Source organism: Dromaius novaehollandiae, chromosome Z, assembly GCF_036370855.1.
Source record: "Dromaius novaehollandiae isolate bDroNov1 chromosome Z, bDroNov1.hap1, whole genome shotgun sequence".
In the NCBI taxonomy this organism is placed as follows: Eukaryota; Metazoa; Chordata; class Aves; order Casuariiformes; family Dromaiidae; genus Dromaius; species Dromaius novaehollandiae.
In genome coordinates, this window is record NC_088132.1 from 27974301 (window position 1) to 27998132 (window position 23832).

General features: G+C 40.1%; 1 protein-coding gene across 4 annotated transcripts in view; it reads left to right on the forward strand.

The window, feature by feature from the left end:
• LOC135325129 (transducin-like enhancer protein 4) overlaps positions 1-23832 on the forward strand; it is a 102641-nt gene that overhangs the window by 44379 nt on the left and 34430 nt on the right. For 2 of the 4 annotated variants that reach the window (XM_064502739.1, XM_064502741.1), the window contains 2 exons: positions 13265-13469; positions 13878-13894. In XM_064502739.1, coding sequence (XP_064358809.1) covers positions 13265-13469; positions 13878-13894 — 222 coding nt within the window. The remainder of the gene's footprint in view (positions 1-13264; positions 13470-13877; positions 13895-23832) is intronic. The other 2 variants (XM_064502740.1, XM_064502742.1) reach the window with 1 other exon arrangement.

Sequence of the window (23832 nt, forward strand, 5' to 3'; positions counted from 1 at the left end):
CAAGAAAACACTGGTAGTCAATTAGAAGATATAAATGGAAAAGAGTAACCTTTATTTCCTCTGAAGTGCCCGTTAGAAAGAAGGGGGTGAATCAGAGCGAGTCGTGTAGAATCATGAATAACATTTGTTGTATGTCTTTTACGCTCCAGTGGGGAGAGTGGGAGATGAATAATTTCCCAATTAGTTTTCATTACCTAACCAAAAATATTGCCTGCTATTAACATTCTTTGCATAAAATAAGTTGCTAAAGGTTGGCTTCTTTGGTAAAGAATTTCTTCTATATATGTGCTGCATGTACGTATGTAGTGTTTGTGAGTATATGCACGTACATGTGTGTGTGCATGTGTGCAGGCATGAATAAGAGCACTATATCGTGTGTTTGTGTACATTTTTGTTATTTACCATTACATGTGTTAGAGGGACGTCAAAAAGTCATTTGCTTTCTAGCAGAGAACAAGCTCATTGATGTAGAACGTGTGATGTTCGAGATACTGCATATTGCACTTTTTATTTAAAGTTTGTCCTGCTGTCATGAACCACTGAAATACACAGAATAAACATAAACAGAGTAGACCCTTGTCTGGGAGCCTGGCATGGATATCCGTCAGTTGGTCCTCCCCCACCAGGCAGAAGTAAACTTTCCATTTTGTCTGTTGCTGCCTGCATTATCTTTTCAAGTCGATTGAGATTCTGTTGCTTCAAATTTTCATAATACCTGAGTTTTGTGCGTGCGTGCATTAAAAACCGATAGCTCTGACCTCCCTCAGAAGAGTGATGTTTAACTTAACTCTGCTTCCTGTTTTTGCTCTCCTCTTCTGTACTGGCTTGGGAAATGCTGTGCAGGTCTCTCTCTAGTTTTAGACAAACAGCAACAATACTGGCCGAAAAATTCGTGTTCATCAAGTTGAAATCATTATGTAAGAGAAGTAATCTAATTCAATCTTTAAGAGATTTATTGGAAAAAATGAATAAATAGGATAGCAAAGTATCAGAAGAGCTTAAGTTCTAGCTGCATGAATACTCACGATAATTTTATATCTGCGCTTGAACAAAGAGAGAATTTAGAAACAGAAAACGTGGCACGGACCTAGAAAAATCTTGTCATACTTGTCAAAATGAATAGCAATAAAGAAAACAAAGAACATAATTAGAAATTACTGCTTTTTTAATATTGCTAATTATGTTCTTTGTCATAAATTGTTTTGCAGTTTGCTAAGTCTGACAGAGTTTGTGTTCTTGTAACACTGCTGTTTTAAAAGCTTCTAATATTCGTTTGCTCTTTACAGTTTTTTTTAATATATCTTTTAATCATTAAGTGTGATATCAGAAGAAAACAGAAGCAGTACTGTAGTTTGAGGTTTCTAAAATAACTGTAGCTTAAATTTTTCTGTGGTTTTGGGGAGGCCTGTTCAGTTTGCCTCGCTCATGTTCATCCTCTTTAGTTTGAATGGAGGAGTCCTTGGTTAGAATTAAAAATTGGTTTTATCAGAGCAGAATATGGCACAAGAAAAAATAGAATGTGCACAAATCATGTCTCTCTTTGTGTCTCACATATATATTTTTATACGAATGTACTCTGATTTAACGGAATCTGATGAAGCACCTTTTTAGCTTTGCAGTATTATTCTATCTTCATTGGTAAATGAACCAAATCACTGATCCATGCAGTTTAAATGCAAAATACTGAAGTGAGCCTGGAACCTGGAGAGACTGCTTGTTCTCTTGACAATAAACTAGTTGTGTTTAATGGAATGAAACACAGTTATAATGACTTCTTTCACAGGTCATGTTCAGTTTAAAACTGTTGACAGACTGAAACAAGTTAAATATATAATCTATCGTCTTGAGAGATAGGGGGAGAAAAACTAAAGCAAAACTATATATCACAAGCATATACTGCAAGAAGATTGTAAATCTGCAGGCATTCAGACTTTGCATTTGATATTTGCCCTGTAGTGCTGTGTTGTACAGCGTTCTTGCTCTACATGATTTGTAGCACAGGTTCTGTGGTGCTCCTTTCCAGGTTGGCTGCAGGGGGATGAGCAATATTATGCATCCAGTTGATCTTGTCATGTGTCAGAGCCTCAGTGTTTTTAAATTAGAAACTGCAAGATCACACTGTTGGAACAATACACAAATTGTAGCCTTAAATCAGTAATATGATCTAATTAGGATTGATGTTTTCATTTCCTGTATTATTAAATTGAGTCATCTAACTCTCTTAAAATTTTTTCCCTTTTTTTTTAGCCATTATACTATATAATCGGAACATGCTGTTGAATGTGGTTATGTTTTAATAAGGGAACCAGGGAATTAACTTGCAACTTTACAAGAATTTTATCAGCCTGTTTTTTTTTTCCCTGTTTAAAATAGTCAGTTTTCGACTGCAGTTAGGCAGTAAGACAGAAATGAAGGCTACTGCTTGTGTGCCTGTTCATCACACACAGAGAGATAAATGTACCAAAAACTTAAGAACAGGTATGTGATGGTGTTCAAAGAAAATGCAGTTTAGCACAAGAAATGCTGAACCTCAATTTTTAGCAGTGACATTTTAATGATAGGAAGCCTGCAAAATTATTTGCCATCAATTGTGAAGGCAATAACAAGCCTTGGTGGTTTTTCACACTCTCTGTGTTAAGTGCTTTCAGAATGACAGCGTAAACTGTGTTAGAGAACTCCAAGGAAGTAAAACTGATTAAAATGTTCATGCTTGAATGGTGCTGATGGAATAGTTCATTTGGACTTTCTCTACCTCCTGCAGCTCAAGCTGAAATATTAAAATTCAGTGGATTTAAATCTCTCTCCCCTCAGCTCAGGAAAAAAACATTACATTTTAATAGGTTTTAAACTCATAATTCACTGGTTTGGAGAAGCACTATTAAATCTATTTAAATATCACTTGTATTACTAAGGAAATGATTTAAATGATTTTGCCTTTGCCATTCTATACATTTGAGTGGAAAAAAGGGCTTTGGTTTAATTTTTAAGCATTTTGTTTTATTATGTCAGTTTTATTATCTTCTTTAAAAATAAGCAAATGGAGTTACTGGAAGAAAGGACTCCTTCTGTACTGTGACATATAATTATCAAGCTATAAAGTTTCTTCTTTAATACGCTGCTGTCAAAATTTCTGTGCTGTGTTTGAGGCTGAAGCACTAGTTTGTCCCATCTTGGAAGGTGTATTTTTTTGTGTGTTTTTAAGTGAGTAGTCCATTTCTATAGAAGCGAAGAACAATGCCTCTTAAAAAAACAAAATGTCATCCTTTATACATTCGCAGATGTGCGAACCTTAGAAAGTAGCGTGGTGCAGATAAGTGCACACAAATTCTAAGAAAAATTTAGCATCAGTGCATGCTGTTATTCCCGTGGTGCCAGGGGTCCAGAGCACCTGCCACTAAATGCTAAGGCGTTTTTTTGCATTGGTGCTTAACATATAGAATTTTTGCCGCTTCATGCAGAGTGGATGCTTTCTGCCTTACATGTCTGCTTACTCTTGTCTGAGGAAGAGAAGATTTTTTGGTCAAACCACGGTAGTTGGGGAGAACAGATTTGCAGCTGATATTGCTGGTTATAACTTGAGAGAGGAAAGCTGAGGATCTGGCCCTGAAGCTTTACAAGGAGAGGGGATGCGCTTTCCCATCTGATGCCAAGTGCCTAGACAGACTGTTTAATAGATGGAGGTGTAGGAAAAGTTTTTCCTGGGTTAATTGTGAATATTTTAATTCCACTTTGTATAGTAAAGTCTTTCTGCCAAATGTGCACATTTGAAAATGAGAGCTTCAGAGAGGATGAGGAGGTGCAGTAAAATTGGTAAAAGTGTTGTAGCATGGGTGCAGCCGTCACTTATCTCTCAGGCTCTTCGGTATTGTTTGATCAAAGGCTGCAGTTCTCTGAAGCCGAGGTTGGAGCTTAAAGGCTATAAAACAAATTGGCCACCTGCTGTATATTGTACACAGATTGCTATAGTGGGAAGGTGGCAGAGGAGGTTGACTTAATGGGTCTTTGCTTTGAGTTGTGTTTATTTGCACTGTGTGCCTAAAGAAATATTGAAATTCATTCCTCCCTGTTTAATTACTCTTATTTATTGTTTGAATATTGCGAGTGGGTGATGATTTTTTTTTTTTGACAGTATCTAATCCCTGAAATTGAATTGTAGAAGGAATTGTAGATGTAAAAGGCTTTTGGATGAATACTTTGTTTTCAGTTATTCATCTGAAGTCTGGCTAAGTTAGACTATGCTTTGGGTGGAGGAGATGTTTCATGGGTTTTTTTTCCTTCTCCCCTCATTCCCAGGTGTCAGCTTTAGAGTGAGCTTTACAGTGAGGCCTGATTTAAAGAAGTCCCTTCCATATGCAGCATTATCCTGAACTCAGAAAAGCTGACACGAGGCACACAAGGTCTTTTTAAGGATTTTTGAGCAAAGTAATGAGAATGTAAATAATTTGGGGTTCCATACTTACTGGAAAACTGCACTGAATGTGGATTGTAAGTGCTCTTGCTACGTTTGGAATGAGTTGCCACTATCTTCCTCCTTACACAAGCTGTTGTAGCTACTGAATTTATATTGGTCTATCACTGTAGGAGCAGTCAGTAACATGTTGCAGTGCGAAGCGCAGAGCACTTACTCCATCCCACTGCCAATACGCTGATGCCAGAGGCCTTGCACGTTATGCTTAAATCAGTGCATATGACATGAGTGTTAAAACTCACATTCAGGGGACCGAGCTTCTGCCTTCATATTTTGAAGGTCCTCCAAGCCCTGACACCACAGCTATGTGACCACCATACTTTTTTCTTGAATTGGGATTAGTCACTGCATATACGAGGAGTCCTGTGGAGAGTTTCCTTCATTCTATAACATCAATGCATGCTGCAGTATTTTCTGACTTTTTGCACACTCTCATTTTGCGTGCAGGAGAGAAAGAGGAGAAAACACTGTTGCCAAGGTGGTCTGTACTCCAGTATATGGAAGCTGTCTCCAACCAAATACAGATTTGTCATACCCCATCGAACTCTTAGTCTGTTAGGTATTATATATTTCCTTCAGTAGTGACCTTATGCTGGTGCTTCAGAAGAAAAAGAAAAGTCTATGAAGGCCCTCTTTGGCTGTGAAAGTATTGGGAAGTCTAGGAGTTTCCTGCAAACACTTCACTGAAAAATTAGCAGTGTCTATGTGTTCAGTGGAAATGCGGTCTGTTTTATTTAAATATCCTTACCATACAGTACAGACTAAAGTTGTTATTATGTCCTGGTTTCATACCACAGGGTTCTGAAATCACCGCTAAACAGGGTTTTATAGTTGTCATTTAGACAACAACATTTTGTAGGCTGTTGTTGACAGCCATGAGTGTGGACCAAATCTCCCTACAGCAGATCAGTTAAACTTTTGCTTAACTTCAGGTACATGGGTAGGTCTTTTGGTGTCTTCAGTCTTACACATACGGTAAAGTGAGGGCATTAGCGCTTTACTGGGATGATGTCTAAAATATTGCATAAGGAAAATATTTACAGATGTTAAGCTAGTCTGGGAAGAAGGAATTTAAGAAAACTTTAATCTTTAAATTGTCTGAGATTTTTAAATGTTTGACTTGTGTTGGTGAGACAATTCTTTGCATATTGTTTGAAGGACTTCTCACAGACATTGCCTTACTATATAAATGCATCACAAGCACTGATGAATTTATTCCAGTAATCCATTTCTGAAACAAAGGAAGTACTGCTTTCCCCATTTTACAGGAGAGGATGAGGCACACTGAACAAGTGCACAAGAGCTGTGACTTAAGTTGAGATTATTTGATCCCAGTTAAGACCTTGCTTCATCCAAGTTGCTGTAACTGGGAAACTGCACTAAGGCCAAAAAAAAAAATCTTTAAGTTTTGATTATTTGACTAATGAGTACTGCATTAAAGAGATTAAACATGAGTGGTGCTCCTAGTGATAAGGAAACAAAGCTCTCATCAAATCTGGTTGGCAAGAGGTATTTGGATCTGCATATCCTAGCACCAAGTTCTGTTCTGGAATGGATCTGCTCACCACCAAAAAGAGCGGGCATTGCAGTGGCATGCATAGGTGCGGAGCTGTATCAGAAATACCCTGTTAGCTTCTCAGCACAGTGCAAGCAAATGTCTTTACAGGTACAGAATGGATTGAAAAGAAAGGATCAATGCCAGTTAACCAGTTTTTTATGGTAAAGACAGACAGTTTGCTGAAATTCAGCACAGTGGGTACTTGTGTACTGTAAGCATTGCAAAATATAACGTTAGCACTTAAAGAATTTTGGAGACTGGGCTTATCCATAAAGCCATCCAAAAATGTGGCTTACTATGGATTGAGTTTTAAAAGATGCATTAAACAAATCCATGTTTGAAATGCATATTACACACTTATGCAAAGACTATGTGGCTCTTGTTGATGACACTTCATGATAAAATTTAGATTAAATTACTGTCATCATAATAAAAGCTCAGGTGATAGAACTGCCTGTAGTTTTACAACTTAGGCCTGTGTGATCAGTGGCATTACTGAACCTTCCTCGTAGCTTTTAACAGTTGTACTATTTGACTCAGATGGTAGTTTTGTCACCTTTTGGTCGTGTTTATATAGCCCAGGGAAACTTTTTCACATGAGGACCCTAGAAGAAGGTGGTCTAAGCATGCTCCAAAGTGTAGAGATTATTCTCCTCGTCTAACCATAAAGAATAGAACCAAGATTTGCAGAGTCACAGTGGACAGTGTTGTCGTGCTTCCAGTCCAGATGAGAGACAGTCTCTCCCCAGCGTCCAGGGGTAGGACATGAATGGAGCAGTTGGGTAAATTAGGCATTTCAACCAACGTGCACCTGTCTAGGGGCATTTTTTGCCATCAGTCCGTCTGCATATAAATGCAGATGACCCATTGCTGCCATCGTTATTCTTTTCTCTGTATTGGCCTATGTAGAAATGTCTTGAAGTGCAGATCTGATATGTGTGGTGGTTGTGAGGTCCCCAGTGCTCTGCACGGTAGGACCTTCAGCACAGCTAAATTTGGCACTTTCTCCCTTCTCTTGCAGAAGAAATGATTTTTTTTTTTTTTTTTTTTTTTTGGTTAGCTAGCGGGTTGTTGTGGGGGGGGGAGGGAGAGAAGAGAGCTTTAAGTGGAATGATTTATGCAAGCATTTCTGCCTTTTATTAAGTGATAATAGAAAGTGGTTCTAAAGAGCCTAATTCTTCCTCCTTCCCCTCCCAGGGTGAAAATGTTTGAAATAGAGAGGAGTCTTGCGAGAAGCACAGTGAACTACTGAACTTCCAGATTCTGGAAAAAAAAAAAAAAAAGCACTTGGCATTTTGCAAACGACTATATTCTTCAGTAAAATGCTGGCCTCTTTTATCAGGTCTTTTCTATCATGATGCTTTTATTTCCTTCCCGCCCCCCTCCCCCCCCCCTTTTTGTCCTCTCTGTGGCTGTTTCACTGAGTGAAAAACAGTCGTAAGCGGGGGGGAGGAAGGACAAATGGTGAAACATGTATCCTGACAGATAGTCCTATATATATGATTAAGGATGGAAATGTTCTCTGCATATATCGCCTTTCAGGCCACAGTGTGATTCTGGAGTTGATTTCTGTGCCTGGATCACTTAAAAGATCTTGGAGGCAATTTGTAGAGATCCGATTCTGATAGTTTCTTTGTTATTTATGTGGGAGTGCTAAATGCTCACCTTCTGATTAATGACAGCCATTGATTTTCCCTTCCCCCCATAGCTTTCGCTACCTAGCTTGCTTTCCTCCTGTAGAATCGACATCCTCAAAGACAGAAATTCCTGGTTCACGGAGAATAAGAACCTTGACATTTGCTTTTTTTTTTATTATTTGTCTTTATTCTTTCTTTCCTTTTTTGTAGTTTTTAACTCTTTTTCCAGATTTTCTCTTACGCATGCAGTCATTCCCCTTTGTGAAGAGAAATGCAATCTGTGCTTTCCAGCAGATTAGCTGCATGTGAGTGTTTAGCGTACCCACCAAGCTTTAATACCATCCTTTCACACCAAGCGCGCTCATTTGCAGATGATCACTCTCGAAGAGTGACCTTAAGGATAGTAGGCTGCTCCACCCTACCACCAAGGTACTGCAGTATCTTTATGGCAAACCGATCCTATGATATATAGGCATGTAGCTCCAAGACCGTTTAACTAGAGGAGCTACTGCATGAGTCTCTTTGTAGACTCTTGCCATGTCTTAACATCGGAAAAATCTGTTTTGTGACATTGTGCCAGTAGAGAGAGAACTGTGTGAAGAGGAAAATAGTGCTTATTGTGTCAGGTGGTGCAAACAGGCATGTTATTCAAAAACGCATATAGCCCTAAACACACCCTTATCTGTGTGTGCCAAAGTACTTTCCTTTCTGTTGTTTTTCGCCCTGATCTTTGAACCAGGTATTGACATTGTGTACTCCTGAGCCACTGTTTTTCTCTCTTTTTCCTCTTCATCTTGGTTGCTGTTTTGTGTGTCCTATTTTACTAAAGATTCACTCTGAGCAATCAATCGCTTCCCCCCAAAAAATTCATGGAGCAATTTAATCCAGTTATTTTGGGGGTCCCCCCTGCAGCAGTATTGCAGGTACATGTAGTACGCACGTCCTTGTAGATCTAAAATATGTTTTTGAAAGATTAGTTTGTTAACATTAGATATGCCTTCAGGTTACAGGAGTATGTTCACGTTGTTTGGATAATGGCTGTGAGCTTTCAGGGTCTATAAGGGGAAAAGTAGTAGATTACTGTGACACAGAGCCGCTTGGAAAGTATCCAGTAAAAACTTGAATCTTTTCCAGGAAAATAGGCTTTGAATGTGCTGACTCAGAGAGCATTAGAAGCTAATTTTTTAGTGGGTTTATTGTGACATTTTACTTTAAATTTGATCTCTTAAGATGTGTGGAGAAAAGAATTAAACTAAGCATCAATATTTAGAATTGCAGTTGTGAAAATTAGTGATACTCAGATAAGAACCTTTCGCAAAGCATTTCTACCCATTTGTTTAGCCAAGACATTGGGAGTTAGTTGTTTTACCCTGTGTTACTATAGAATATATAGAAGAGTACTGAGAAAATTAAAGAACAGTTTACTAGCAAACAGATGTTATCTCTTATTTGATATATATGTTAATAAGTTTTGGAAGTTTTACTTCAGTTTTGATACTGTGCTGATTTTAAAAAGCGTTTTTGTAAACTTATTACAAAAAATACATTTTTTAGCTTCTTTCTGATTTCTGAGATTACCCTTGCTTTTATATTTTTGCCTCTTGGACGTTTCTTAAAAACATTGCAATCCAATAGCATTGTGTAGGATGCGTTTCTTGGTAGCTAACTGTTGCTGTTTTCATTTTTGAATAGTTTAAAGCCTGTGTACTGCCTTCACAAGTTATGCACTGATCCTGAAAGCACATGCCTGCTTGATTTTAAGCATACTGTGTACCGTAGTCAACTGTGCTAGGATTGTCTAAAGTTAACCACACGCTAAGTGTTCATAAATGACATGAGTAAGGATAGTACATTAAAAAGCGGAGAGGGGGCAGAAAAAGGGAAAAGCGTTACAGCAAAATCAAAAAATTTCATGGTTGCTCAGTTGGCTCACTTTCAGGCTTTCCTTGCAAGTTTTTAAATTGTATCAGATTTTATGATCTCCTAAATTCATTATATAGGCAGAAACAGGTGTAAACTTTCTTCCATAGCAGAATATTTCTGTTTGGGGAGAATAGCTGACAGTGTAAAACCGGCTGTCTTACTGCTCTGTATCTCTTTCATTTTGAGAACTACAGAGGGTACTACATTTCCTAGCACTTTGTAGCGCTAACCTGATGCCCAGTGGACAAGATAGTACCCCATATTTTTCTGACTTTTTCTATAATGAAGCAGCTGTGTACAGGTCACCCTGCAAGCTGATATTCCCTGATGACATGTCTGGGCAGTGAAGAAGCCAAACCAAGCTGTGAATGTTGTGAGAATTTGAATGTAGTAATGGATTTCGAAGGAGAGGTCTGGAAATGGCAGTTGGAGATGAGCTATCGCTTTCTATCTCTGCCACCTTGAATGCATGTGTTAGCGAATGATGCTTAATTATGTGACCATGCTACTGTTTTCTTTTTTCTCCCCCCTCTCTCTCTTTTCATGATTACTGCCAGCTTTGTCCCCACAGTGGGTTGTACTCTGAGGGAAAAAGTCTGCCCAGTGTTTCATTTGGCTTGCCTTCATTTTATTTTTGGACCAATGTCTCCCTTTTGCCATACAACGTTGTGTATCATGTTAGAGGAGGTTATGATCCTTCCTTGCACCAATGCAATCATCATTCACAATCCTCCTCTTGGTAAACTTATAGTCCCATTCTAGTCCCATTCAAAATGAATGACTTTCAGGAGTCCCATCAGTTTGTCCGTGTGTCTCTGGTTTTATATGCAGGCATCTTGGGCAATAATGGAATTTTGCATGCTGTTTAGATTTATTTAACAATTTAGTTTTCATACCAGGGTGGTTTTTCTTCGTATGTGTGTGTGTGTGTGTCTGTCTCTCTCTTTCTAAATCAACCCAAATATCTGCCATGCCAGTGAATGACAATTTCGTGGCAGTGGGGACCATGTTCTTTCCAGATGTCAAGTTCCCATCACCTTGCATAGAAGAGCCTGATCTTTTCATAAAAGCTTGTGTGTATGGTTTTCCATAGCAGAAAGACTGTGGGTTTGTGTTTCTTTTTTTTTATTTATTTTGTTTTGTTTTTTCCTCTCTTCACTTATTTTTAGTGTTCTGCAGTTCAACTTGCAGGGAAAATGCATCAGTTCTTGGCCAGGAGAGTTTGGGTCAAACATGATATTATGGGTGATCTCAAGCTGCAAGGCACTGTCAAGCCTAGGTGTCATCACACACAGTACTCATAGCATCCATATTATTAATGTTAACGTTGTTTGGTACATCAAAGTTAGTAAGACAGCAGCACAGGCTCTGCAAGCTATGTAGAGAAACTCCCAACACACAGCAGTCAAACAAGGATTGTATTGGTGATGCAGATTTTTTTATAGCTCTATGCAAACCGTCCTGTACCCGTAGAGGAGGTCAAATAATGCGAATTGTGTAGCTCAGTGGGCAGATCTGTGTAGCTTGTGCAGTACAGTGCCATGAGTGTCCCTTATCTTGCATCCTTGGATCAGTGGTGATACAGTTAATGATGGGAGCAGTGTGTCACTGCTAATATTCTCAGGCCCTTCTCAAAGCCAGTGCTTCAAGCCACTGGCAGATTCAGGCAGGCATCTTCTTGCTTTGGATTATAGCACGTTCGCAAACGGGAGCTGGAAATTCCATATTTAAAATGAAAATTGAGACTCCAGAACACAGGATGTTTTGTCCGTTTCTCTTCTTCCCCTGTTCCCTCTTCTCTGTTTCTCTCCTTCATGCCACCTACCCTGCTCCCTCCCCCAAATCCCACATGCCAGTTTGTTCTGTGGCTGTAAGGCAGCCCCATTAAGCCCCTGAAGCTAAACAATACACAGTTGGCTCTTGTTCCATTTTGTTGTAGTTAATTTTGAATTCTGAGCAATGAAGCATCCTTCCATAAGAGTATCAAACAAACAAAATGCGTTTGATACATTCTGCAAAAAGGGGAAACTACGAGGATGACATAGGCTCGCAGGCAGGGAAAGGACTGATTCTTTTCCACCTAGAAGAATCTCCTTTCTGTTTTGTTGTGTTTTTCTCCCCCTGCCCCTTCCTTCTTGATTGTTCCCCTCCTCTCCATGGCTTGGGGCTAAGTTGGATGACGTACACTTGACACTGGCATTCAGATTCCATAGTGTGGATTGTGTTTTGAAAAGTAAGGAAAGGATCTATACATTCATAGCAAGGTATTGAGAGATTGCATGTAATGTTTTGCACGAGCTGTGTATCATGTTGTGGGTGACTTGCATTCTTTTACTTTCAACTTAAATAAAAATTCATGCTAGGGAGAGAAGGAGAAAACCAAGTGAACAGCATACTGTTTTTTGATTAAAGAGCTGGGATGTGAGGTGGGAAATGAATTTGGATTCCACTGAAAAACAAATAAAAGTAGGACCTGAGCCTTCACAATTAGGAATTTACAATGGAATGTTTTTATGTAAAGTCAATTTTTATTTCTTTCTTATCCAAAGCCCTTTACGAAGACATGCGGGGGAGAGTAAAATCCTAGCAGACTTTTGATTTGATTTACCGTGAGTCTGGAGAAGTGACAGCTTAAAAACTAAAAGCAAGTTTTAAAGCTAGCAACTGTATGAGCAGCAGTTAGTTGGATGGTTAGTGGGCAAGCCTTAGACCTGAACAGATCTCTCTCGGGATATATTTAACCTAACTTTTTCTCCTGCTCATTTTTTTTTTCTGCCTTCCCATTCAACAGCAAGAAACAATCTACCTACTCCACAATGGTTAGTATAGCACAGAGCTTGATGCAGCCTTGGTTGAGGTCAAGCACTCCAATTCGAACCTCTCAAGGGCTTTCTGTATGTGTTGCCAGTGTACTGGTAAAAATGACTTTAAACTCTTGTCAGTGCAGTTACTGGTGCATGCATCACAGTCCCACTCAAATAAACCTGTCACAACACAGAGTCAGCAGCTAGAGAAGAGTACAAGGGCAGGCCTCTAGCTTTTCATTCGAGCATCACTAAACGTGCACAGAGTGCCCAATTATTTCAGCATTATTGAGCAAGCCTACAGGAGGACCCAAGCCTTGCTACATTAGATTTTCTTTAGTAATTTGCTCAAGTACCGCTGAGGACACTTAAAGGGCTTAAAACGGTGGCTGCAACCAGTTTCCTTTTCTGGATTGTTAATTCAGGTTTTCTCTTTCAAATTAACTCTCACTGCATGCTGTGCAGTAGCGCTGGGAGAACTGTTTAACACTAATTTTCTCAATTTTCAGCTTTTTTTTTTTTGCATTATATAACTGCTTTTATAGTTACATATGTTTTGATTAGACACGTACGTGGTGTGTTTCTGCTAGGAAGAATAAAATCTAATAGCTCTGTCAGAAGAATAAGAATTTCATCAAAACTGGAAAATTCCTTTACTTCAGTCTCTTATTTTTGTTGCTGTTTAATTCAGTGTGAGGTTCACAGATTGTATTTTGGACATTTTAAAAATGCCAGGATATTTGTGTGACCTTACATCTGTTTGGATCAATCAGGTGTATGGACTGATCTGATCAATTACATCTGATGTACGTGATCAGTTGGACAACCCCCTGCTCCCTGAACAAATTCAATATCTGCATTTCATTTTTCACAGCAGCAACAACTCCAGGCTCAGCATTTGTCTCATGGACATGGTCTCCCCGTGCCTCTCACCCCGCACCCCTCGGGCTTGCAGCCTCCTACCATCCCACCCATTGGCAGCAGCGCTGGCCTTCTGGCACTGTCTAGTGCACTGGGCGGGCAGTCCCACCTACCGATTAAAGATGAAAAGAAGCATCATGAAAACGATCACCAAAGAGGTAGGCGCTGCCAGATGTGTGCATGGCTTTGTTCATTTTTCTTTGCTTCTCTTTTTCTTGTCTTTTAAACACACCTCTTAAAAAAAATCGCAGGAACTCCTAGCTAATTGCTTCATATTTATTACCCAGTTGTAGTTGGAAAGTGCATTCAAATGGTAGAAATCAGGTTTTATAAATCTGGCTGTACAGTATTAATAATTAACTGTACAGAAAACTTAACATCTGTGCAATTTATTATTTAACAGACATCGTGATTCTTTCTTCCAAGTAGGATAAATGTGTAATTTTATGTAAACTAACTAGTACTTTTCTCTTTCTCTTTCCCCCCCCACCTCCCCATCCCCTGCTGCCGCTGCTGCCACCGCTTCCTCCTCCCTTCCTCGCCTGTTGTGGCTGTTCTGCTTGCAGACAGAGACTCCATCAAGGTAGGACTCCATTTCATAGGTGGAAGGAGGAACTTAAAAGAGCTGCACACTGCATTTTATTGAAGTATGAACTGGAATTGTGGAAAATGTCACAAACCGAAACTGGATTGTGACATGTGTGGTGTTTAGCAGAAATGTACACTATGTAATACGTCTAGAACATGGCTGATTATAGCATAAGTAGGACTGCACATGTCTTGCTATCCGATGATCACATCTTTGCTCATAGGCTGGCTCTTCAGAATTGAGGCCCTTCCTGTGCATGGGAAGGGAAGGCTGTTCTCTGTGCTTATGTGAGGTTATGAAATAGAAAGAATAGTTTTAAAATTTCAAAGACTGAAGCTGTAATTCTGATATATCCTAATAATATACTCTTAATGCAGATATAGCAAGATCAGTCACTCCCAGGAAGGAAGTAGAGTCCTATCCGCTATTGTTTTAGAAGCAGTTAGCTCAGTGGGAGAGGAAGGGTCTGTTATTTTCTAGTCCACAGAAGATGGCAATCACATTAAGGCTCTTGTATTCCACTCCCAAAAGTTAATTTCCAAACACTGAATGACTTTGTAATGTATGTACGTGCACCATCCTGTAAATGGTAATGTTTATGAAGAGACATAATATATAACTGTGGCTCATACAATTTGGAGCATTCTGTGATATATAGTACTGTGACTCAACGTATGTGCCCGGATGCTGGTCCGTACTTGAGCTGTCAAATTCTCATGGAGGCTTCCGTGGTTTTAATGCTGCAAGTGGAAGTGCATCTTCTCTCTGTCCTCTCCTAGCTTGTTCTGCTCTCCTAGCTGCCAGTGGCAGCTTGCCAAGTCACAGCAGACCTGGTTGTGGCCAGTTACACAGTTATCTATGTATTTCTGAGTAATTAGATATATTTATGGATCCAAGCTTGAACAGATCGCACAATTTTTAGGAGCATACGAGTAAGTCTTTTTAGGTGATGGTGAGTGTGAAATAAGAGATGCTTATCTCACGAAGAGTAAGACATGTGTGTCCAACTGACTGAACACTTGGAACCAATTTGTCAACTTTTCAATAATATTTTTTAGAAATAAGTAATTCATACTTGGTTAAATGGCAGAAGAGGTGTTAATTAAACAAAATCGGATGTGTATTTGACAAGATTACCATATAGTTGCCGGGAGGATGTTATGTGTGTGTCTGAGGTAGATTGGGCAGGAGGATGCTGCCCAGGGTTCGACCTTGCCCCAGCCCAGGGATCTGCCATCGTGCAGGCTTTGGTATGATGGGGGGTCCTTTGCTTTCCTGGCAGCTCCAGGTGGGGATACGTCCCGTATCCTTTGCCAGCATGTCTGTTCTGCCATCGGCAACTTTGCTGGGTCCCAGCAGAATGAAATTGAGCTGATTTTTGGCAGTTTTACTTCTACCTACCTGGCTCTGCATGAGAACCAGGAGCTGACAGAAACTGTCAGTTTTCACTGCGAGCTGCAAAGGCACCGAAGCTGTCTATCGGCAGACATAAGACAACAGCGCGTCGATTCTCACTTCAGCGTCTTTGTTGCGAGGGCTTGGCACTGGGAGCCTTGTTTTATGCAAACTGTGCACAGCTTAATGGTGATTTTCTTAGAACATCCCCTGTTCACCATGGACAAATAGGTCAGTATATTTTCCCACCTCCTGTGCCCAAACAAGCAAATAAAGGTAGGGCAGATCTCTAAATCTGAGAGTGTGAAATACCTGGTTTCCTTAGTGAGTCTGCATACCTGTATAGCTGGAACCACAAACATTTCACTCAATAAAGTGACTGAAGAGAGCTGTTAATACATAGGGTATTCTAATCACTATTTTCAAAGAAAATATGTTAGTCCTTTTCCTCTAATGACTGTGTGATATTGAGGTATTTATGCTGGCATGCATATTACAGGGAATATTTATAGCAAAAAGTTTGGTTTTGTTTAACTCATCTGCAGTTATTTAGAACAACTCAAATGCACAATTATGCCTACAGCTTTGGGGACTGAGAGGAAGGTGTGACTACTTTGTACCGATTTATTTTGAAACGGTAACTATAAATAGATGTTTGTCTTGTTCCGCGCTCAGGCTGTGAGTTGGATTATGTGTCAGCATATGGGGCTTGCAGCCAGCTTTGCAAGGTGAAATAGTTTGCTAATTTCCTTGAATGTTTTCAGTGATGCCCAGAGTAGCAGTTAGTCGCTTGTTCTATCGATCTGTCCTCCCTTAAGTGGCTTCTGGTTAAGAGAGGCTTTTTATGATTGTCTGCTGTGTGACTTGAGATGGTTTTTGTCAGCCAGAACGTGCCAGTTGCCAGCAGCTGGAGTCTGTGTGCTTGTATAAAATAATTTATTCATGCAGGATAATGCTCCTTAACATTTAACAGGTAATGAATGTGACATAAATTTCCTTCTTGCTTTTAATTTTTCCCTTTTCTCTTCTAATGTGCAAACAGGCAGCTCTGGTACTCTAAATAATAAGTAATTTTTGGCCATCTGTCAAAAGGAAATTTCAATACAAATTTAAATTAATGGTGCCTGAAATTTTTTATAGCTCCTCTAAAAGCCTCTAATGTGCAGAAAATTCTGAATCTGCTGGTAGTAATTAGTGTAGCATGTAATGAGGATATGGGCAACGTTATACAGTCCCAGTGTAACGTTTTGATATGGTAGCAAAATTTTGATTTATACAAGGTTGTGGCTAGGTTTAATTGTGAGAGACACTTTAAAGTGTTTTCATGCTGATACAGATTATTAAGCAGGGAAGATCTTAAAATAGCTCATGAAGTGTGAATTTAGGCTTTGCTGTAGGATTCGGGTAATCATGGTACCCCACTCTCTGGTACGAAGAAAGTTCAACTGCAGTGTTCTGTTCCCCTCTTGTTGGAAATCTCTTGCCACTAATTCCAGTGCTTTTGACTTGTCAGGCAGTTTTCTTCATTAAACTTGGTGTCTCTAATTGTGCTTTTCTTGACCCTCCTTTTAGTTGAGCATGGGGGATGTAGGCAGCAGCTGATTCACCAGCACTCAAACTTGAGACTTGCCTCCGAGCAGGGGGACCGGCAGTACGAGATTAGCCCCTTCAGACGAGCAGGGAGTGCGGGTGACGGAAAGGGCTGTGTAACACTTCTTGCGTGCGCGATTTTACAGGCTCTTCAGGGAGCATGGTGGAAAACTCATTTGTGTCACTGCAGAGCGCTGAAGCCAAGAGCAGCGGTTGGAGCCACAAAGTGAGATAGGCTGACATCAAAAGCCAGTTCTTCGGGCACGGTCCTATTGCAGTTTATATCACCCTTCTAAACGCAGCATTTTCTGCCTGATAAAACAAACTGGGCTCGCTTCCTTCCAGACACCTCTCTGCAGTGAGCAGTTCGCTGCTGAAACCAAAGAGGGACCTTCCTGATATCATGAGATGTCCAGAAGCTACTGCTAAATAATAGATCAGCGTCAGCACAGCAGGGTCTGCGGAAGAAAGTGGTTTTGGGAGCTTTCTGATTTCTGTGTTGGGTTCATTCCTCAGAATCCTTTGCAAAGTTTGAAGTGTGGGAAAACTCTACGCCCTGTAAACTGGGTCACAGCCCTTCTCTTTGTACAGCTAGTAAGGCAGCACATCGGACAAAAGGAAGGGAAGGGGTGGCAAACACGAAGGCTTTTCTGAAAGTGTCTTAAGGGCTCTGAGGGAATACAGTGTGTTTAGACAGACAGACAAACAGCTCCGCAGTTAACTGTGTGGCTTTTCACAAAAGATTGTGTGACGCTTTTTCATAAGCAGTAAAACCTTATTTGTTCATTTTAAGATTATTCTTCCGTGGATTCTTACTTGCAAATCATGCTACTCAAGGATTTTTCCACCTCCCCTAAGACTTGTTGGTAAGAGACGTGTTGTTTGTCACAGCCCTGCTCCTCACCTACCCTCTCTGGGACAAGTTTGACAAAAGTTTCTCTGGTCCCTAACAAAGTCCATTCTGCAAAGACGTTAATCCTGTGAAGAAACTAAAGAAGCACTTTGTAGAAAAAAGTATAATCTGGCAGAAAGTAATTTAGCACTAGCAGTTTCTTCCTGTGACTCTTGCTGTCTGCAGTGACACCTGGAGCAAGGCATCCCCCTGACGCTACTTGAGTTGTGGGTCAATCAAGATAGATAATGAAGCTCTTAAAGTGTTTTCAGAAATTTCAGTCTTTCGAATCAGTGCCTTGTACAGAAGGTCGAACTCATGTAACTTTTTTCCACTTCTGCTGTTAAGTTAGTTCTATTGTTCGTTATACTCATCTGGTGCATCACCTTTTTTTCACTTGAATTGTGAATCACTTGCGACAAATCATGTCTGTAGTAAGGCACAGTGGAGACTGTGTTCATCTTGGTGTTGGGGCTTACTGTTTCTGCAGCAGTAAGAGCCCGTAATTACAAGCTGCGGTCTCATTGCAGGGATAAAATAGCCTGTTTGAGACTCCTGGAAAAAAGGCTCAGTGGAGAGGATAATTTTGCTTCTGATACGATGCATCGACTGTATTCATGCACGTTTTACTGGAATTTCTGCCCAGTATGTTAATTAACTAGGAAGAGTCTGTCAGGACAAATTAAAGTGCATTTAGCAGTAAGATTACTTTTGCCTTAATCTGTGTGAAGGGCAATAGTTATATAGATGTGGCAAATACAGTGAAAGTGGACTGATGTGATTCCTGTGTTCCGTTTAAATTTCTGTTGGCAGGTGCTCCAGTGCTTGCTAAAACCTGAGCCTGTCTCAGTTTAGCTCCTTAAGTTGGTAGCCACTATTGAATGTATAGGCCTCTGTTCATTAGTAGGTAAGTCACTCTTGCAGTTATAATTTGATATTTTTTTTTAAGTTTTATGAATATAATGCTTCTGGAAGGAACAAAGTAGTTTAAAATCAAAAAGTCCAAAAGATAGTATTGTACTTTTGGTATTACCAAATGCAATTACACTGCTGTGACTTGAATCTTTTCTGCTGGTAGAGGAAGACCATGTAAACGGACTTGATAGACCGCTGCAGACTTTGTCGAAATAGTCACGTTTCTTTAGAGTGAGACTTCCTCTAATGGCATGAGTCTCTCTCCAGATTTTACTACATCCAGTGTGTAGTTAAAGAAGCATGGTTATCTGTTACACATCCAAAGAAAGTTACAGATTTTATTTCTGATCATTTTACTATTTTGCTATGTTAGCACCACTCAGTTGAAAATCATTTCACGCATTTGTTAAAATTAAAACGTCTCACATTCACATCACGGATTGTGTGTATTTCTCCATATTAAAAACAAGGCAGTGCATGTATTTAGCTTTCTGTAGTGGTTGTTTTACGTTGAGCATGTTTGAACTAAACTTTGCTCCACAAGAGTTGTGTTTAGCTCTTCATGGGTGTTTTGGGGGCAGCATTATCAAAATATAATGAGTAACTTCTGTTGGCTTGCAATACAGTAATTTGTTCAGTATTAATTGATATCTGCCTTGGGGCATGTAAACCGTGCAGAATGTAACAGGTGTCCTAATTCCAGAAAATGTGTTGTAATTGTTTGTTTGTGGAACAGATGAATAAATATCTTTGGGGCATAGCTGGTCCTCAGGTGGTGAACGTGAGTGGATTAACGATGTGATCGGGTGAGACATGCTTGTTTGTTGCAGGCTCGTCCAGTAAGTGTCTGCTGAAGCAGAACAAATATTAATTAGCAGGGTCCTGTTTGTTGTCTTGGTCTATCTTATAGAGACAAATTTTTGGCTTTTTTTTAATAAACTTTTCGTGGGTAGATGTGTAGCAAGTCATTCGAGTCTCTGTTTTCAACAGATTTTTAAAACATGGACCTGAACCCTGGGTAAATATCTCCCTGGTAATTTTTTTTTTCCTTATTTTTTCTTAAACCTCAGTTTACATTTCTTTTTTTCTTTCCTTCAGTGTCACATCATTTGCCTTTTTAATAAGGTCGCCTGGGAATTTTAATTTAGTGTAGAGTATTCCTATGAAAGTAACGGCATGTACTGCAATCTCAAAGAATTAGCTGCTCCTGCCATTTTGGATGGCTTCACCTCTCCTACACAATAACTTTTTTCCTGTTCCTGTATATGAGTTGTACACCAGCCTTACCTTGCCTGTTACCACAGGGTGACCCTTCTTCAGCAGCATGCCCACGTTTGGGCAAACTCCTACAGTGCGTCTCCCTATCAAACTTTGTTTTGCCACTCAGTGATTTAGAGTAACTCAAATATTCTCTCTCCAGATGCTCTCCTCACCCGGGAGGCAAACGCTTACATGGGTTGTAATTTCTAACCTGAGCAGTCATGTCTAATTATTTCCATGGCAACAGACAGTGGTGTTGAAAATATAGGCTTGTGACTTTGCCTCGTAGAGTAGGAAGAGGAAGTTTGCTGGGGTGAGGAGGTGAGTGGAAAGGTCTTCTCCAGCACAAAGTCTTCAGGAACGTAATAGCTGTGAGAAAAGGGCTAACGGAGGGAATGAATCTGTTTCTTGTCTTTCTTGATGATCTCCTTGTTGTAATGTAAGGGTGCAATTTTAATCATCCCTTGGATGCTGGCATTCGTGGTTTGCAAGAACTTATGGCAAATGTGGCTGGAGCAAAGTGCCTGCTTGCAGTTTGGGTTAAATACCTTTTAGTCTAAGTAATGAGAAAATAGGCAATAGTGATGACATTTTATCAAAGCCGGACACAAACTAGAAGGCTGTTTTCTGCTTTATAGATTTCTTTTGGCTTGGCGATACTTTTTTTTCCCCCCTGTACAGAGCAAGTACTGTTTTAATTTTAAATTGTCTTTTAAACCTTTAAGTTCAAAGTAATTTGGATCATCCCTTATTTTAATGCAAATTAATGAATTCATTGGGTATTCTAATTGTGTATTAAAAGAGAGAGAAAGAAAAAACAGATTTCCTTCTGAAATCAAAGGGTGGCTGAAATGTGTTGCAACTTTCTGTCTTCTGGCTAAAAGTCACTGAAAGCTAATAGTCGGTTAATACTTGTATTAAGTTGCTTTTGGTGCCTTTTCCCCACACTAGGAGAGAACTATATTCCCAGTTGGAGTGCTGTCGGTTTCTTAGGTTGATTTTAGAGGAAGTTGGAGGAAGTGAATGGTCTGACTGATTGATAAATTATTATGAGAGACTGATAAGTGCGCTGTGAATTACAAAATTTTAAACATGTTTTTGAGGGAAGTGTAATTATGCTGGCCAGAAGGAATCAGCCGTTGAGAGGAATTTGCAGGAAAGTTGCACCATATCTCCTCTCTCCAACACGGTTCTAATTAAGTCAAATAATTAATTAAATATCTGCAGCTCGATTAGCCTCTTTTACAAAGCAATTTGAAAAGTTCTGTGTTTTCTTGAGCGACATTTGGCCTTTTGAAGAACAAAAAATTGGAAATGGCTAATGTTTTTCAGCCAACTAAGGGAAGAAAATAAAAATGTCTCCATAGCAACAAAGCTTCTTTCTAGATGGTTTCCTAAGATATGCCTGAACTAGAAGCAGATGTCTGATTTGAGAATCTTGCCTCCTTCAATGTAAACAAATAACTTCTAGGCAGGTGTTGGAAATAATATGGAAATCCTATTAAGGGGCCCTGGGTTCCTGTCACTCAGGAAGCCCCTGCCACAAAAGGGTTGGTTGTCTGAATAAAAGAGACAGAGTAAATTCTCATTAGGCTTTAGCTTTTCCCAGGAAATGATTGTCTCTGCGTGTTCTTTCTCCTGTGAATCTGAATGTAAGCTGTTTCGTCTATTGATCTATTCTGCCAGCCCTCGCTTTCTCCCGCTCGCTTTTGGATTAACACTTGATATGTGCTGCTGCTCTAAGAGTTGTGACAATTGTGATTTTAACCCCCAACCCTCCATCTCCCTACCTCCTCTGATAAAACAACAAGTGAAAAAGAAACCAAACAAAACGCAACTTGGGCTGCGGTGTCGCAGGCCTGTTGAGAGAGAACAAGTTGGATTAAGGCGAGGACAGAAAATCAGTGATGGGGGAGGCGGAGCAGCAACGGCAGAGGTGGCTTATTGCTCCTGCTTGTTTGTGTGAATTTATAGATTATGTTGTAGTCCTTGACACTGTAACACGGAGCATTGCTTGAAAGAAGGGTTTTCCTTTCTCTTTTTTACAGGGACTGCAACTTTGGAAGGGTTTGATAAAGGTTCATGCTTTGCTTGATTACTGATGATACGCTTTGGGATGCAAAATGAGATTACAATTTTTTTTCTAACGTGGCTAGGAAGTCTGCGCTTTTTCTTTTTTCCTTTCTTTTGAAGTTACTGAGAAAACATGTTGTGTCTGCAGTTAATAATTTGTAATTCTAATGTATCGCTTGTGCTGCATTTGCACTTCATAACATCAGTTTTGGCCCCAAAGCCCATTGTGCTAAGCACTGTACAAACACAACGCTAGCATTTATTTACTCACGGCCCACAGGTGAAAACTTTAACAGAGGCCTTTCAGGGACGGACTCTTAGGATGTGTTTTCCAGCGTTTCTAGGTTGGAGACTGAGATCGTATTCCCTGCTCCTCGTCTCTGCTGCTTTTTTCTTTTTTTCATTTCTTTTTTTCTTTTTTTCATTTCTTTTTTTCTTTTTTCATTTCTTTTTTTCTTTCTTTTTTTTTTTTTTTTTTGATGCGCAAGATGTGCATAGTGATGCTCTTAATAATACTCAGAGGGTTAAATGTGGATAAACACAAAACAAGGCTCCTGAAAAGCCTCACTATTATCATGCAGCGTTTCTTGGACTATAGTCCCCGAGACGCACTTCATAAAGCCAATAAAGCGCACACTGGTGGTCTCCTGTTGCCCTAGCAACAGACCATAGGGCACAGTGTATGTGAAATGCATGAACATCTGTGAATTAATCTTTTTTAGTTTGTTCTTTTCTTGGCACTGATTGGGCCACTCCGGCTTGTGCTTGTGACATTGCGTGAGGAGGGATAAGCTGAAGAGTCCCCCTGGGCCCTGCCCTAAGTGGTTGGCAGAATGGAAAGTGAAGTGAGATTTATCCAGGCAGCGCTTTCAGTAGTTGAGGGATTTAGCCTGACAGCACTCTCGGTGGGATGTTATTAGCTTACTTTTGGCTGCGCAGGGAAATGAATAAAAATTTTTCTAGTAAATCTAGGCATTATTGGGTTTATTGGTCTGCCATGAAAAAATAATCTGAGGGGAAAATTGAAATAATCACTTGTGTTTATACTGCAATTTACTGGACTTTACCACTCCTATGGTTCACTCTCATTGGATTAGAGCGAAAATAAGAGAATAAAAATCGAGGGCTCGTTTGTCTCGGGGAAACCACAAAATGGGAGACGTATAACTAAAATCAGCGCCAACAACCGCCTCAATGAGAGGCCCGAGCATGACTGTATCGTAGAGGTTCAAAACTTGAGAGGCGATTTCTGTGAGAGGCCGTGATGAGCTGGAGAGTGTCTCCCCGCGTAATCACCCCGCGTGTCAGCGCGGAGGTAGTCAGCATCCAACTGTCCTCAGTCTGGAGGCACCGGGTCCCCTTCACCTCCCTGCCGGCCTCCTCCAGCCCATGGGCGCCCTGCGCTGCAGGTTTTGTGCTCAGCTCCTAATGTCAATACCAGCTGCTTGCTTGCGAACGCCTTGGCTCACCCGTGCCACCGTTTTCCACCGTCTCTCTGAGAGGACTGTAGGGGGAACACTGTGTATGTCATATAATCAGCTAATGCTGGATGCAATCAGTATTTTAATGAAGTATTGAAAGTGAAATGCCGCTTTAATCTGCTAATTGCATTAAGAGGACAACAGATTGCTCTGTATCGCTTCTTTTTGAGCTAGGAGCTTATCAAAGAATACTGAGGTGCTTTTAAGTGAGGTATTACAGCCAGTTGGACTTGTTTGCATACGAATATTAACAGGCACAGCTGTACCTCTGTTTTTCTGTCTCTGGAGAGGCAGTGAATGCAGCTGTGGGAGTTTCCTTAATGTGC